This window comes from Pieris rapae, chromosome 11, assembly GCF_905147795.1.
Source record: "Pieris rapae chromosome 11, ilPieRapa1.1, whole genome shotgun sequence".
NCBI lineage: Eukaryota > Metazoa > Arthropoda > Insecta > Lepidoptera > Pieridae > Pieris > Pieris rapae.
Genome location: NC_059519.1, coordinates 4,290,062 through 4,303,648, shown reverse-complemented (window position 1 = coordinate 4,303,648; position 13,587 = coordinate 4,290,062). Strand labels below are relative to the sequence as shown.

Genomic DNA, 13,587 nt, shown 5'->3' with positions numbered 1-13,587 from the left:
TTATTAAATAAATGCATGGGTGTGTAGTTTACAAAACTTACATGGTTTAAATATATTACTTAGAGTATTTCTACACGCCACATTTAACCAACAATGATAAATTTAATTTAATAAGTAATTAAAAATAATATAAATGTTTATGCTAACAAATATTTATCAATTAACATATCATAAATCATAAACAAACTACTAACAAAAAAAACTTTTATACTAAAAGTTATACTTTTAAAACACAAGTACCACTGTATAAAAGACTCAAGTAATTTTGACTAATATTTATCCAATATAATAGAGTGCGTGTACGCTATATAAGTGGAATCGTAAACAGTTATTGAATTGAAAGCCAAGACGGAACTTTTCCAACTAAAACTACCTTTATAATCTTATTCTTTCGTTTCAGATAACTTGGGTCCGGGAATTTTCTGAGTCATCCATCATTGCACGATGTAAGTAGATAGTAATAAATAATAAATGGCATTTTATGAGGGGTTACTAGATGCCACTCGTAGAACCTCAAATTGCTTGGACAGTTTTACGAGCAATTTAATTAATTTTGAAACATAATCAGGGTAAAAGGGTGAACGTTTCAAAACATCTCTACTCAATTATTTACGCGGAAACTAATTTATTTAGGTAAACATTTATCTCGTCTATTGAGAATAATATTTTGTCTTTAATTATGAGAAAACGCTATAATTTCTGAGGACCTAAACAAAACAGAAAAATTTCTTCTATTCAATAATTCTTCAATATTTTCCAGGTAAATAGTCTTGCTGCTATCGTCGACAAGAACCCCAAAAAATCCGTGAAAATGGAGCTGGAAGACGTGGAGATGTATGGCAGCGGCTACCTATATGATGACAACAGCACCTTCAACAACACCTTCGAGAACTGTCCCAATATAAACTTGCCGGTCGTGTATGTGGTTACGGAGTTGCTGTATGCAATTGTGTGCGTGGTAGGGCTCCTTGGCAACACACTCGTCATCTACGTAGTGCTACGGTACTCCAAGATGCAGACGGTCACTAATATGTACATTGTCAATTTAGCCATCGCCGATGAATGCTTCCTTATAGGCATACCCTTCCTCATCGTTACCATGTCACGCGGCGCTTGGCCCTTTGGACGTTTCATGTGCAAGGCGTATATGATATCGACCGGAATAAATCAGTTTACGAGTAGTATTTTCCATTGCATTATGAGTGCAGATCGCTACATAGCAGTTTGCCATCCTATTGCGGCCCCGCGTTTCCGTACACCCTTTGTATCTCGAATCGTAGCTGCTACAGCCTGGACAGCCTCCGCGCTCGTCATGACACCTATATTTATGTATACCACCCTAATACCGACCGAGAATGGCGTTTCCTGTAATATTGTCTGGCCGGAGCGTGATTTCAATAAAGGATCCAGAACATTCACCCTGTATTCCTTTGCTCTCGGCTTTGCAGCACCCTTAACGCTTATATTTATCTTCTACTGTCTAGTCATTCGAAAACTGAAGACGGTTGGACCAAAGAATAAGTCCAAAGAGAAGAAACGGTCACACAGGAAAGTTACTCGCCTCGTGCTTACCGTGATAGCCGTGTATGTAATGTGCTGGCTTCCATACTGGACTTTTCAAGTGGCTCTCATCTATTCGCCTCCTACAGAATGTGCGAGCCGAATAACTATTACCGTATTTCTGGTCGCTGCCTGCTTTAGCTACAGCAACTCCGCGATGAATCCGATCCTATACGCCTTTCTGAGTGACAATTTCAAAAAGAGTTTTCTGAAAGCGTGCACATGTGCCGCCGGAAAGGATGTAAATGCGGCGTTGCACGTTGAAAACAGTGTCATACCACGGAAGAAGGGTGGTGGAACAGCGAGGGCTCAATGCCGCGCGGGTGTTGGAGTGAGGCGCACAGGCACGGCCGTGGCGGGATCCCGTTCTGAGGCGTCGACTGCGGTGACGTCACAATCCTTTGCCGCCGCTGAGCCTATGCTCTTGGAGGCACGGCCATCTACTATGACGCCACTAATAACCCCCAACGGCCTTACTCATACGCGCCTCTGAGTGAGGGCCTCGCGCCGCGTCCGCGAGCCCTCTGCCCCGCTACTTGACGAAGATTCGCTCATCGTCTGCATAGACTAGATCTAACCAAATAATAATATATACAGAAGGTCACCAGCTTGTTCATAAGCTGATAGCCATAGCGTAGTTAATGGCTAACTTGGGTGTTATTGAAATGTAACCCGTTTTTGCTATGGCATATTGACTCCAGAGCAAATTTTCACTTATTGCATATGTGGTTCGAATTTGGACCAAATTGTAAAATATAAATAATTTAAATGTATTTGTCGTTCTCTGTCGTCGATGTTGTGTGTAAGTGACCTTCTGTATGTTTAAGTGTTGATGCCTCTGACAGGTACAAGACACGAGCCCTGTCGCGTCTCTGTCAGATGTTTTTAAGTTTCAGTGTTACGACTAAAGGGGATGTCAAATATGGGCGCGTGCGGTTACTCAGTGAACAGTGGTGTGGGACAATTTGTTTCGGCCTAGGGTTGTAACGAAGAATTTATTAAGTTAGATAGGCTCTCGCAAGGCGAATAATTGATAAATGTTTGTATACCATTTAATATTATGTAAAAATGTACATATCGTGTAAATACTTATAATTGTCATATTGTCAAAGTTATATTAATTAAATTATTATTAATATTCAGAAATTGTTTTACTAAAAACCTTTATCAAAACATAGTTTGTTTTATTATTATAATTAAACCACCTGATTTGTTCTTGGAGTATAAAAGAAACCTTTTAGTTTTACTATACTATAGGTTTTTACTATAAAATGTATTTGGACGATAATTGAAAGGACGCTTTCTTTCCCAACAACCCAACCCATTACGTATTTAATTAACGTATTTTAATATTATTATTAATTAACAGTAATTAATAATAATATTAAAATACGTTAGTATTGCAACCTGGTAATAGGCTTACACATATCTGTTTTTCATTGGTTCATACGCACACACATGTGATACATTGATCGCTGATAACGACTCACAGTCGTTAATTTATTAACTTTATCTTAAATACGAAACGCTGAAACCAAAGAAAATGTTAGTCTTTATTAGTATCTAAATATCGATAACCACCAAGTGGTATTTTTCAAGTACAAGTGACATTTCAATGACAATAAACAAGATGGTAATAGAAAACGGGAGCAATTTGTAATGTCGCCTCGTTAAGCGTGGCAGACAAATTGACACACATCTTGGCCCACATTTACATACACATGAGTGGTATTTGCATACAAATACGACGTTACGACGTTATGAGACGGTGATGTTGGGTGGGCCTAACAGCCTAACCATAATCACGCCATACAATCATAAGGCTACCATTAGGTTGATACTAGATTATGTTCCGTAAAAAAATACAGGGGCGTTTTGCAATGGAGTGGACTGAGAATAATAGAATCGTATGTAATTAATTAAATGTGTAAAACAACTATTAAAATCAACCACTAGCCATATTAAAAAAAACCTACTTATTCAGAGGTCGATATATTCGCTATTGGGCTGATGAATTTAAAAAGCGTCGTTTGAACCTTTAATCTCTAAATAGGCACTTATTAGGTTATTCTTTTTACATTTACAAAATATGTTTTGATTTTTAATTGTTGAAAATTTAACTGATAAAGGCGGTGCTTTAGTAAATAAATAAACATGAGTCAAAATAATTAAATGTAATAAACGAAAAAGAATGTATGATACATTTAGTGTGTCTTCTTTGAGATCATATTATTTAAATTTTAGGAATTTGGGGCCAAATATTTAATGACGAATTTAAGACATGTAAACGCGTGTCTTAACCACGCCTGGCATGAAGTTACGAAAATGTTGGCATCTTTTGTGATTAATGGTTACTCCAACGAACGCCAAGCAGTACTCTTTACGACTTGAACTACTATCACTGACTTACAGAAACTTAATAGTAGCTACTTAATATAACCTGCACTTCGTGTTTTATTAAGTACTAGATGAACCGGTGAACTTTGTATAATCTTCATATTATATTTGTGTCAAAAACTTAATACAACATTTTAAAAGAGATCGGACCTCATTCTGTGAAACAGAAATTAGATATTGGTAAATTGTAAGCTGTTGTACCAATTTGTAACATCGTTATATTGTCTTCTTGCCCACAATACTATACAAGCCCGCTTTGAGACCAACGACTTTATTGAGTTGACCTGAAATTCATTGATTATCTTTGAAATTAACAAACCTACGTTAAAAGTACAAAAAGAAGGCGTATTTGAAACATAACCGAAGCTTTAATATAAATAGTTTTCGTGTAGTAAATTTTACTAATTTAAAATCAATAACCATAACGGAAAATTCGTGACTTAAAAAGTGACGTAATCAAAAAAATTTACAAAACTATCGAAGAGGCTGGCAATATGTACAGTAATGGCTCTCCAGCGATATATTTGTTACGAGAAATAATGTTCGATCGAAAATTAAGTAAGTTCTGCAACTAATATAAAGCTGTGCATATCTCTTCATAATATCTTCAACCTATAATAGTAGATAACTCAAGTAATGAAGAATTGCAAAAAAGAATAACTAACGAAAAGACTAAAATCATTGTCATCGGGCGTCAAGGCAGATTGCAAAATACCATCCGTATCACCTTGACGGACGTCGATCCACAACTGAGCATTTCTTAATTTCTCCGCATGTGGACGTCTGCCTCCTGTAACATAAAAAATCTTACAACGATACATTAATGTTCTGAAGCACTTTCAAGATCACACCACTTCAGCATCACACAAGATAAAAGGAGAGATGGAGAGATAATGCGGGAGACCTCTCTATATTACTTAAAAGAAAGGTCTTCACTGAGTGCATCCTACCTGTCTTCATTTATGGAGTAACCATAACCCTCACACAACGCACGGCGGAAAGCTTTAGAGCCGCATAGTGGGCGATGGAGCGTGCAAGGCTTGGCATATCCCTTCGCAATAAGCAATGAGCCCATTTGTGAACAGACTGGCGAAAGCGTCGCAGTAAGGGCTGTTGCAACATCTAAGTGGCGGTGGTCAGGGCACATAACACGAATGGACAAGAACCGATGGAGACCTCGGCAAAAGAAACGACCGCGTGGCCGTCCACCAACTAGGTGGAATATCGACATCCTTAAGGAGGTTGGCTCTCAGTTCAGGGCCTACTGGAGGAAAAAGTTGGCCTAAGTCCAGAAATGGACCAAATAAAGAGGCTGATGATGATGAGGACACGCACTTGTATCACGTAATAGCAGAATCACCAGATACTGTTGGTTAAAATAACAAAGGTAAACAAAGAATGAAAGAAAGGCGGTGTCACTTAACATCAGGTGAGCCTCCTGCCCGTTTGCCCCCTGTTCTATAAAAAAATAAAAAATAAAATTCAAATTATTTTTTAACATTTTTAATTCGATGTACTGATGAGTGACCGATACGGGCTAATATTACTTACACTATTAGCACAAATCTCATATGTTGTTTACTTGTAGCACACATAGGACTTGCGTCACTATTCGATCAGATGATATTGAATTAAGCATGTAGGTCAATTACTTATTGTGGCCGATATACCACTACAGTACACAGAGCCTTATTTGCAGACATGATCAGACGAATATACTCGATAAATATACCAGGGATAATTGACTTTTAAGTTTTTTACTAAACGAAATACGAAGCTCAAATATATACGAAGATGTTATTTATTTCTTTAAAGTAAAATTGAATTGGTTTTCTTATATACTGTAACAATTACCGTATTTAAATAGAAAACCATGCGTAAAACAATATTCAAAATCTAAATAACTCATCAGGTTTCTGTTGTTAATGTTTTTTGGTCATCACAAAGTATCTACGCAATACCATACGAATATTGCATAGATTAGAAATAGAAATCGGTTTAGAAAAGTCGCATTTAATTACCAGACTGACCCTAAATATTTGCTTAACACAGTTAAGTACTTATTAAAGGATTGAAATGTGTTCGAATATTACAATAATTATTTAAAAATTAAGGGTTGATATCCTTAAAGCGTATGACTAATGAAAGGCCATTTCTGTGGAAAATTTAAGAAAAATTATCGTATATATAGTCATCAAGTTCAAGAGAATTCTTTTTAGAGCAGTAATATATTATGTTAGAATTACAAGTAATTCCAAACTCTCACAAAGACTTATTGTTCTGAAGTCAAGATAAGTAATTTATTACATTTTCATGTTTGTGAGTGAACAAAGGCGTTGGTAGGACCATTAATTAATTATTTCAAACATCTCGCCACTCTTGTGTGAGGTATCGTGGGACAATCGTGTATATGAATAATATAAAACTATTTCCAGGCTGAGAATTAGGTCCACCATTAGGGTTCCAACCCTATATGAACCATAGACAGTGAATACATAGTTGCAATACAGTCGTCTAGAAGAATATAATTTTAAATTATTATTATGTATGGTAATAGTAACAAACGAGCAGAGAGAACACAGCAACAACGTTTAAACGCTTACAGATTAGCTGATGGCACCTAAGTCGTATCGGTCTTGAAATTGTCCTTTAATAATAAATGCTCTTTTACCTTTGCCTTTTAATAAATTTAAGAAATGTATTAGCTGTATGTAAAAGCTGTGTAAAAAGGCTTACTATAAAGTTTACGATTGATAAAAGGGCCTGGGACTAGAGCTGGACAGGTTAACTCTAATTAATTTGCGATATTTGTTTTAAAATATGTGTTGTTTGATGATTTGCTATTTTAAAAGAGTACCGAGAGTTTTTACGCCGGCTTTTTCTCTCGGCCTATATCTTGAGTGATACCGATGAGTAGCGATGCCCATTGATATTTAATAACGTGGAATATGTGATACCAGTATATTATATACCAAAATAAACATATTTTTGACAACACCATACAATTATATTTTTTGTATATCGTAGTGATAGGCTAGTTAGTGGGTTGTGTGTGCACCAATATACTTATCACACTAATTTACAGTGAGGAAACAGGCATATGTGAGGCCCAAAAATCGACTGAATGCGCCTGTCGCATGTCTGAAAAAAATATCATATAAAACACCAATGGCTTCATTAGGCAATTACGAATTAGGAATATATAAAACAGGCGTTTATAGCTTAAATTGAAACGAATGAAAATCTTTTATTCAACAAAATATAATCAGCTTATCAGCGCCCTGATTACACTGAATCTGTTTTGAATATGTATTATCATTTTATGCGGACCGGATTCATGTTATCATGCATTGGGATTATGCACAAATGCAACTATGACCTTATTGCTTCTATAATAATTGGAATATGGTAGAGGTATTATATATGAGACTGACCGCTTTGTCAACAAAATCGTATATTAAATATTATATGTTAATATGTTTGTGACATTCGTCATTTAAAAAATAATTAAAGATTAAGGCATTTCTATTTAAGTTCAAATGAAGGTAATATTCAAGTATATTTGATCCATATGACGGCTTCTAAATACAAACAAGTGAAGGTCGCGTTATACGTAGGGTAATTGAAATTTCAAGTCACTATGGTAGGTATAGAATCTATCCTGAATGTGGATCTATAGTGAATGTTGACTGTTCAGTAATTTTAAACGATCGAATAGGAATTAGGAAAAAAATCTAAAACAATAATTTTACTTTCTGACACAATTGAGATACTCCTTGCAGTATATTTACAAATTAGTTTAGTAGCCAGCAATCGAATTATTTTTAAAAATATTTTAAGATGGAAAATAAAGATTTTGTGTTTAACCTTGTCTTTTTAATTCAGATGTCTTATAAATAAGCAAGTTTATTTTCGATAGAAAATTTTAGATAGAAAACACTATAGACGTTTGTAATATTCGCATTATATTTTGCTAAATAAATATTACAATTTACTTAATATTTAATTATTACAAATATAGTCCAATTGTAACAATACCTCATAAGAGAGGTCAAATCGATCACCACTCTTTTTTTAAGTCGGTAAGTAAAATTAATGAGAGCTGAGAGCAGTGTTGGCCTAGTGGCTTCAGCGTGCGACTCTTATACCTGAGGTCGTAGGTTCGATCCCGGGCTGTGCACCAATGGACTTTCTTTCTATGTGCGCATTTAACATTTGCTCGAACCATGAAGGAAAACATCGTAAGGAAACCGAAATGTCTTAGACCCAAAAAGTCGACGATGTGTATCAGGCACTGGAGGCTGAAAAATGATCATGAAACAGATTCAGTAATCTAAGGCCAGGGCCTAAAGAGGTTGTAGCGCCACTGATTTCTTTTTATTATTTTTTTAAGTAAAATTAATGGTAATGGGCATATAACCATTGCAGTACATGTCCAAAACACGTCGAGAAAGTTTTAACGAGCCCCGTACAATGTATGCAGAGTCTGAGTCATCAAAATGTCTGTAAGGCACTTGCGACCTGCAAACTTATAATTGCTTCTTTTACTTCCCGTATAAATTAAACTTGGGTTTTTATTAGCCATCCGAATTTCCTTGAGATAAGGAAGACCCTTAGTCCAGTATGAAACTTTCTTTGCCTTCGCCACTAAGTGGTCAGTCAATTTTCTTCAGCTATCTAAAGTTCAGCGGTCAGACTATCTAAAGTTAGTAATTCTATTTTGAGAAAAGGGATACTCTTCTTTAATAAAATCCCAGAGGCTCTTTTACCTCTGCCTTTTAATAAATTAAAGAAATGTATTAAAGAAAAGCGGTGTGAAAGGGCCTGGGACTAGTGCTGGGAAGGCTACTTCTAATTAATTTGCTATATTTGTTTTAAATTTTGTAGTATTGATGATTTGCTTTTTTTAAAAGAATACCTACCGAGAGTTTTATACGCCGGCTTTTTCTCTCAGCCTACACCCTCTGTCTTCTTTGCCGATGAGTAGGGATGCCTACAGGTTTAAGTATAATGGCGTGGAATAAGTGATACCTAGATGATCTTATGTTCCAAAATAAAATAAACGTAATATTTTTGAGCAAATTCGACTAAGTGTTATTAAAATCAACGTACCAATTGCTAGCTCCGCAACAGCGTCACGTCTTTGATTTTTCTTCAGTATATTATGGAAAGCACGAAAGCACATTGGGCTGTATCACCTCTAAGAACGTTTAGTCTAACAGACACCGCATTCATCATTCAGATACGACACTTTTCTTAAACTTCTTTTCGTAGTAATTCATACTTAAAGGTATTGTAGCAGTAGAACTGAGAAAGCAGTCTCGAATAAAAAGTATTGAGATGGAACAATGAAAGGATTTACAGGTGTACGACGAGGTGCGGGGTAGACAATGATATATTGTGGGCAATAATCGGCTGTGATGCGACAAAGACGTGCCCTCTTGGGATTTAACCGCACTGTAGGGATGATACATGCACTTTTCGTGAAACCTTTGCATTAAGCAAATATTATTTTTGTTTCTTAAAAAAGGATTTAATTAAATTTCAGATACGTTACATCAGATATGTATGCAAATTTTCAATATTCATTCCAAATTAAATAACTTAACCCATCTTAATGTTAATACTAGTCTCATCAAAAAGATAGACTTAAGGAAATCGTTATTTATTGATGATAAGAATATAATCAAGATGTTATGAAAATATACGATTTGTGTGACATAGAATTTAAGTAATCCTTTGTTGAGACATTATTACCATTTAAAAACAAAAAATCATAAATATCAGAGATAGAGACTTTTTTACTCGATAAACACCATGTCAGCGTCACGAATATGATAAATAAAGTCAAATATTCCACTGTCGGTCACCTATCGTGAGCCCTAAAACACGAGATTATTATATTTATCATTGTTATAGTCTAGCCCTAGCGTGTAAAGCTAGACACACACCTGAACCGGTCGCCCCTCGACGGCCAGACGGCTTCACAAAGATTAATAGTGGCACCGAGCTTTGAGTCTTTTGACCCGCAGGTGTAGCGTACAGGAACACCGCTTGACAAACCCAATGGAAATATATAAATTCATTACTGTTTTCCTATTATTTCCATAACCTTGCCAGTAAGTTAAACAGGAAAATTTAAAGCACACCACAAAAACTCTCAAGGAAACTCCGCAATTTTCTTCACTGACCTTAGACATACATCTCTGACAGTGTCTATTTATAACTAAATATTACTATCCCAAATCCCCACCGCCTGTTGGAAGGTTGCCTATTCGATTGCACAAAACTGCAGAGGCGATAAACAAATGACAAATTTATTAAACATTCTTTTGTCAGGTACGAGTATTCTCGTATAAATCATTTTGCGTACTAGGCTTAACTTAAACCCCTTTTTAGAAGTGCTCAGATATTTTATATATTTTAGGCGTGATTGCTCAATCCTCAGAAAATACATTACCACATAATTGTACGGATGCTGGAACTTTTAGTGCCTTAATAATCAAACGATTGATACTTAACAAAAGATTATTAACAGAACGTCTTTCGTATTAAAACATTGCCTTATCACTGAGCTTCGAATGAATCTAAACTAAAATATATACCCAATCAAGATAACGTCGGCAATAAAAACACTGTCTTAGGGCGACTGCCAGATTGTTTAGTTAAATTTTCACTTTCAATTTCCATTGTAGACGCATAAATAGATCTAAATGTGGCGGGCTGATGGCTCGTGTACTCGCGGCACAAAGTGGCGGGAAATAATGCCGTTCCATGCCCCATGCCCGCTATCAGTATGCTAAGCAGTGTAATCTATGCAGACGACACAACATAAACAAAGATTAAATGTGTTTACTTGTAGGAGAATATGTGGAAAATGTGTTTCTTTTACGATGTGAACCGGAAAGAAAATGTTTACTTACTGTTAGTATAAATGATTTGCTAATTTACATGAGCTAGTATGTGCTAAGAAAAGTAGCTTTCTATTTTGAAATTTAGTGTAAATCGAATCCTAGCTGAGTAAAAAAGGACTCTTATATCTGTGTTCATTATACGTGCTTTTACAGTGAGAAAACCAGAATGCATAAATAGCGTTGAAAGCACAGAACATATACTGATATTATAACACAGAAAGAAAGTGTTAATATAACAATATCAAAACTAGCACAATCGAAAAACAAAAACACAAACAAGTACACTAATTATGAACGTCAAAAAAATTAAATTAATTTAATTGTAAATTTACATATTGACTTATATTTATTTATTTACTGCCAGTTCTCAAATCAAGGGAGTAGAACGGTAGAGAAGAACTGAAAATAAACTCTCCGCCACTTTTCTAAATCGCCAAGTTTTTTACACAACGTTTGTAAGGAACTGCAACTGCACCATGTTCCACATGACATCTGTTTCAAAATAATTATAATTTTGATTTTTAAGCAGAAACAATATTAGTAAATAGATAAATAATTGAATTTAAGTAAACACATCGCTTAGATTCTTGGTAATACTAATTTTAAAAATCCCTCGTGGGCGACAAAAAAATGTTAAGCCATTGAGATAAAGGGTTTTGACAAATAACAAAAGGAATAGAGAAAGCTTGTAACTTTCTTGAATATTTTTCATGAAACACTGAATCATTAATCATGACAGCGTGAAGACTGTGAAGTGTTCAACGTATTTTTATGTAATGAGTAAAAAAATCGTGTTTTTTATATATTCGGAAACAACAGTTTTTATTTTGAAATCACCTGAATTTTTATCGCAACAGAAATCTCTACTGTATATTACAGACGCTTAAGGTTATCAATTATTTGTAAATGCACACCTTTAAACAATAATAATCTGTAATAAATTAAGTGCATGGAAGATGTATGAAATTTTAATGTTATTTATTTTCTGATTCTAATATATACTACTTAGCTACACGAAAATTGAATATCCTTAAACAGGATAAGAGGTTAAAATTTCAATATAAAAGTGTACATTTAAGTATATAGTTTACAGGTTTTAGTAATATAAAACTTTTTATTAATTGCTTACGTTAGATTCTTATTAATTTAAAATTACTTGTTGTCATAAACCTAAGCGTGTGTGCATAGTTTATACACAAGCACTTCTATAGAAAGACAGTCGCACAAACAGAAAAGGGTTTAGGGATATGATGAGATTAATATTCCATATTAAATATAAACCATTGAAGTGATCATTCATCATACATTGTAGCTCAGACAGGAACAATACAGTTCGGCCGAGAAAAGGTTCTATTGTGATACTGCCTTTGTCATTCAAACATTTATTTAATACTTATGAAATACTGTAAGATTTTTCGTTATTAAGAGCTTTGATTTTGTGCACCACACATATTTATTTGTGAAGAAATACCACGTTTGAAAAGTAGGTTTTATCACACCAGTGTTGATTTGTTATCACAAAAGAATTAATTAGGTTTCTATAAATAAAATAACAAGTAAAAAATAATTCCAAAAATTTACTAATTACGATTTAGGCCAATCGTATAAATGCCGTGAATGTAAGTAATTTGTTTTGAATATACTTTTTATAGGAATAAAAATTACCGAATGAACACGTCCGTATGGCTTATTTGAGTTCTTTAAAAAGTGTAAGAAATTATAGGGGTACCAATTTGTAACGTATCTATCATTTGGATCTTGAGAACGGGCTAGAGCAGAGCCGCTCGGGAGCGAGCAAATTCTCTTTTATATTGAGTCCTCAAATTCTGTATTTTCTTTGTAATGCCAAAAACCGATATTCTAAATACATTTGCCATCTAAAGAAGCTCTTGTTTGCATTTTGTTTCTCGTGCCTAATTTTACAAATACTAGGATTCCAAAGCATTGACTTGAAACAAACCGATTAATTTCAAGGTTTTCTCGGGAGACCATTCCATTTCAAAACTTTAGATAAAACATCGGATTCAACCTGCGATCGATCAAGCAATTTTTAGTTATTATTAAATAACTTTAGTCCATACTGCGCAACACAGTTTGACAATTTGATTCTAGGTCTTGCGATTTCGGATACAGTTTATTTAAATTTGTAGTATGTGAACTTTGCCTACCACTGATTGTCATTGCACTGTGTACCTATACGATTTATTAAATAAATAATCTTTCCACCATTAGATTGAGTTTTTAGAGAATTTCTTTCATTGTAATTATTACTATCATTGTTATCGTTATTATATATTTTTTTTATAAATGGCTTCGAATCTCTTCCAATCGACCGTGTTAGGGACAAGAAAACGATGGCGCATAAGCGAAATGTGACGGTTTTTTTTAAAGCCTATTAAGAAGTTTCACTTTAATAAATATCGACCCGTGCGAGTTTAGCGTTAGTTATAAATATAAATTTTGAATAATCTGCTAATACTACAGAATTGATTTTACATTAATTTTACAGTAAGTTGTATAACAAAAGACAGCAACTGAACAAATTAGTTACATACAGTTAATGTTTAGTGGAGACTTATATTCGCACGGGTGCAATGCTGATACTAAATACACTACAGAAAATCTGTGAACGTTGTATATAAAAATGTGGGTTATCCGTAAGAGATAGATATATACCATCATGGACTTTTCTGTAAACCTTTTCAATGTGTACAAT

At 34.6% G+C, this 13,587-nt stretch overlaps 1 protein-coding gene across 2 annotated transcripts in view; it reads left to right on the top strand.

Annotated features, from left to right (window-relative positions):
* Positions 1-2,666, top strand: part of LOC111001461 (somatostatin receptor type 2) — a 74,633-nt gene extending 71,967 nt beyond the window's left edge. For both annotated transcript variants that reach the window (XM_045630122.1, XM_045630121.1), the window contains 2 exons: positions 401-446; positions 761-2,666. In XM_045630122.1, the coding sequence (XP_045486078.1) occupies positions 812-2,053 (1,242 nt within the window). In that variant the 5' untranslated portion in view covers positions 401-446; positions 761-811 and the 3' untranslated portion in view covers positions 2,054-2,666. The remainder of the gene's footprint in view (positions 1-400; positions 447-760) is intronic.
* The last annotated feature ends 10,921 nt before the right edge of the window (positions 2,667-13,587 follow it).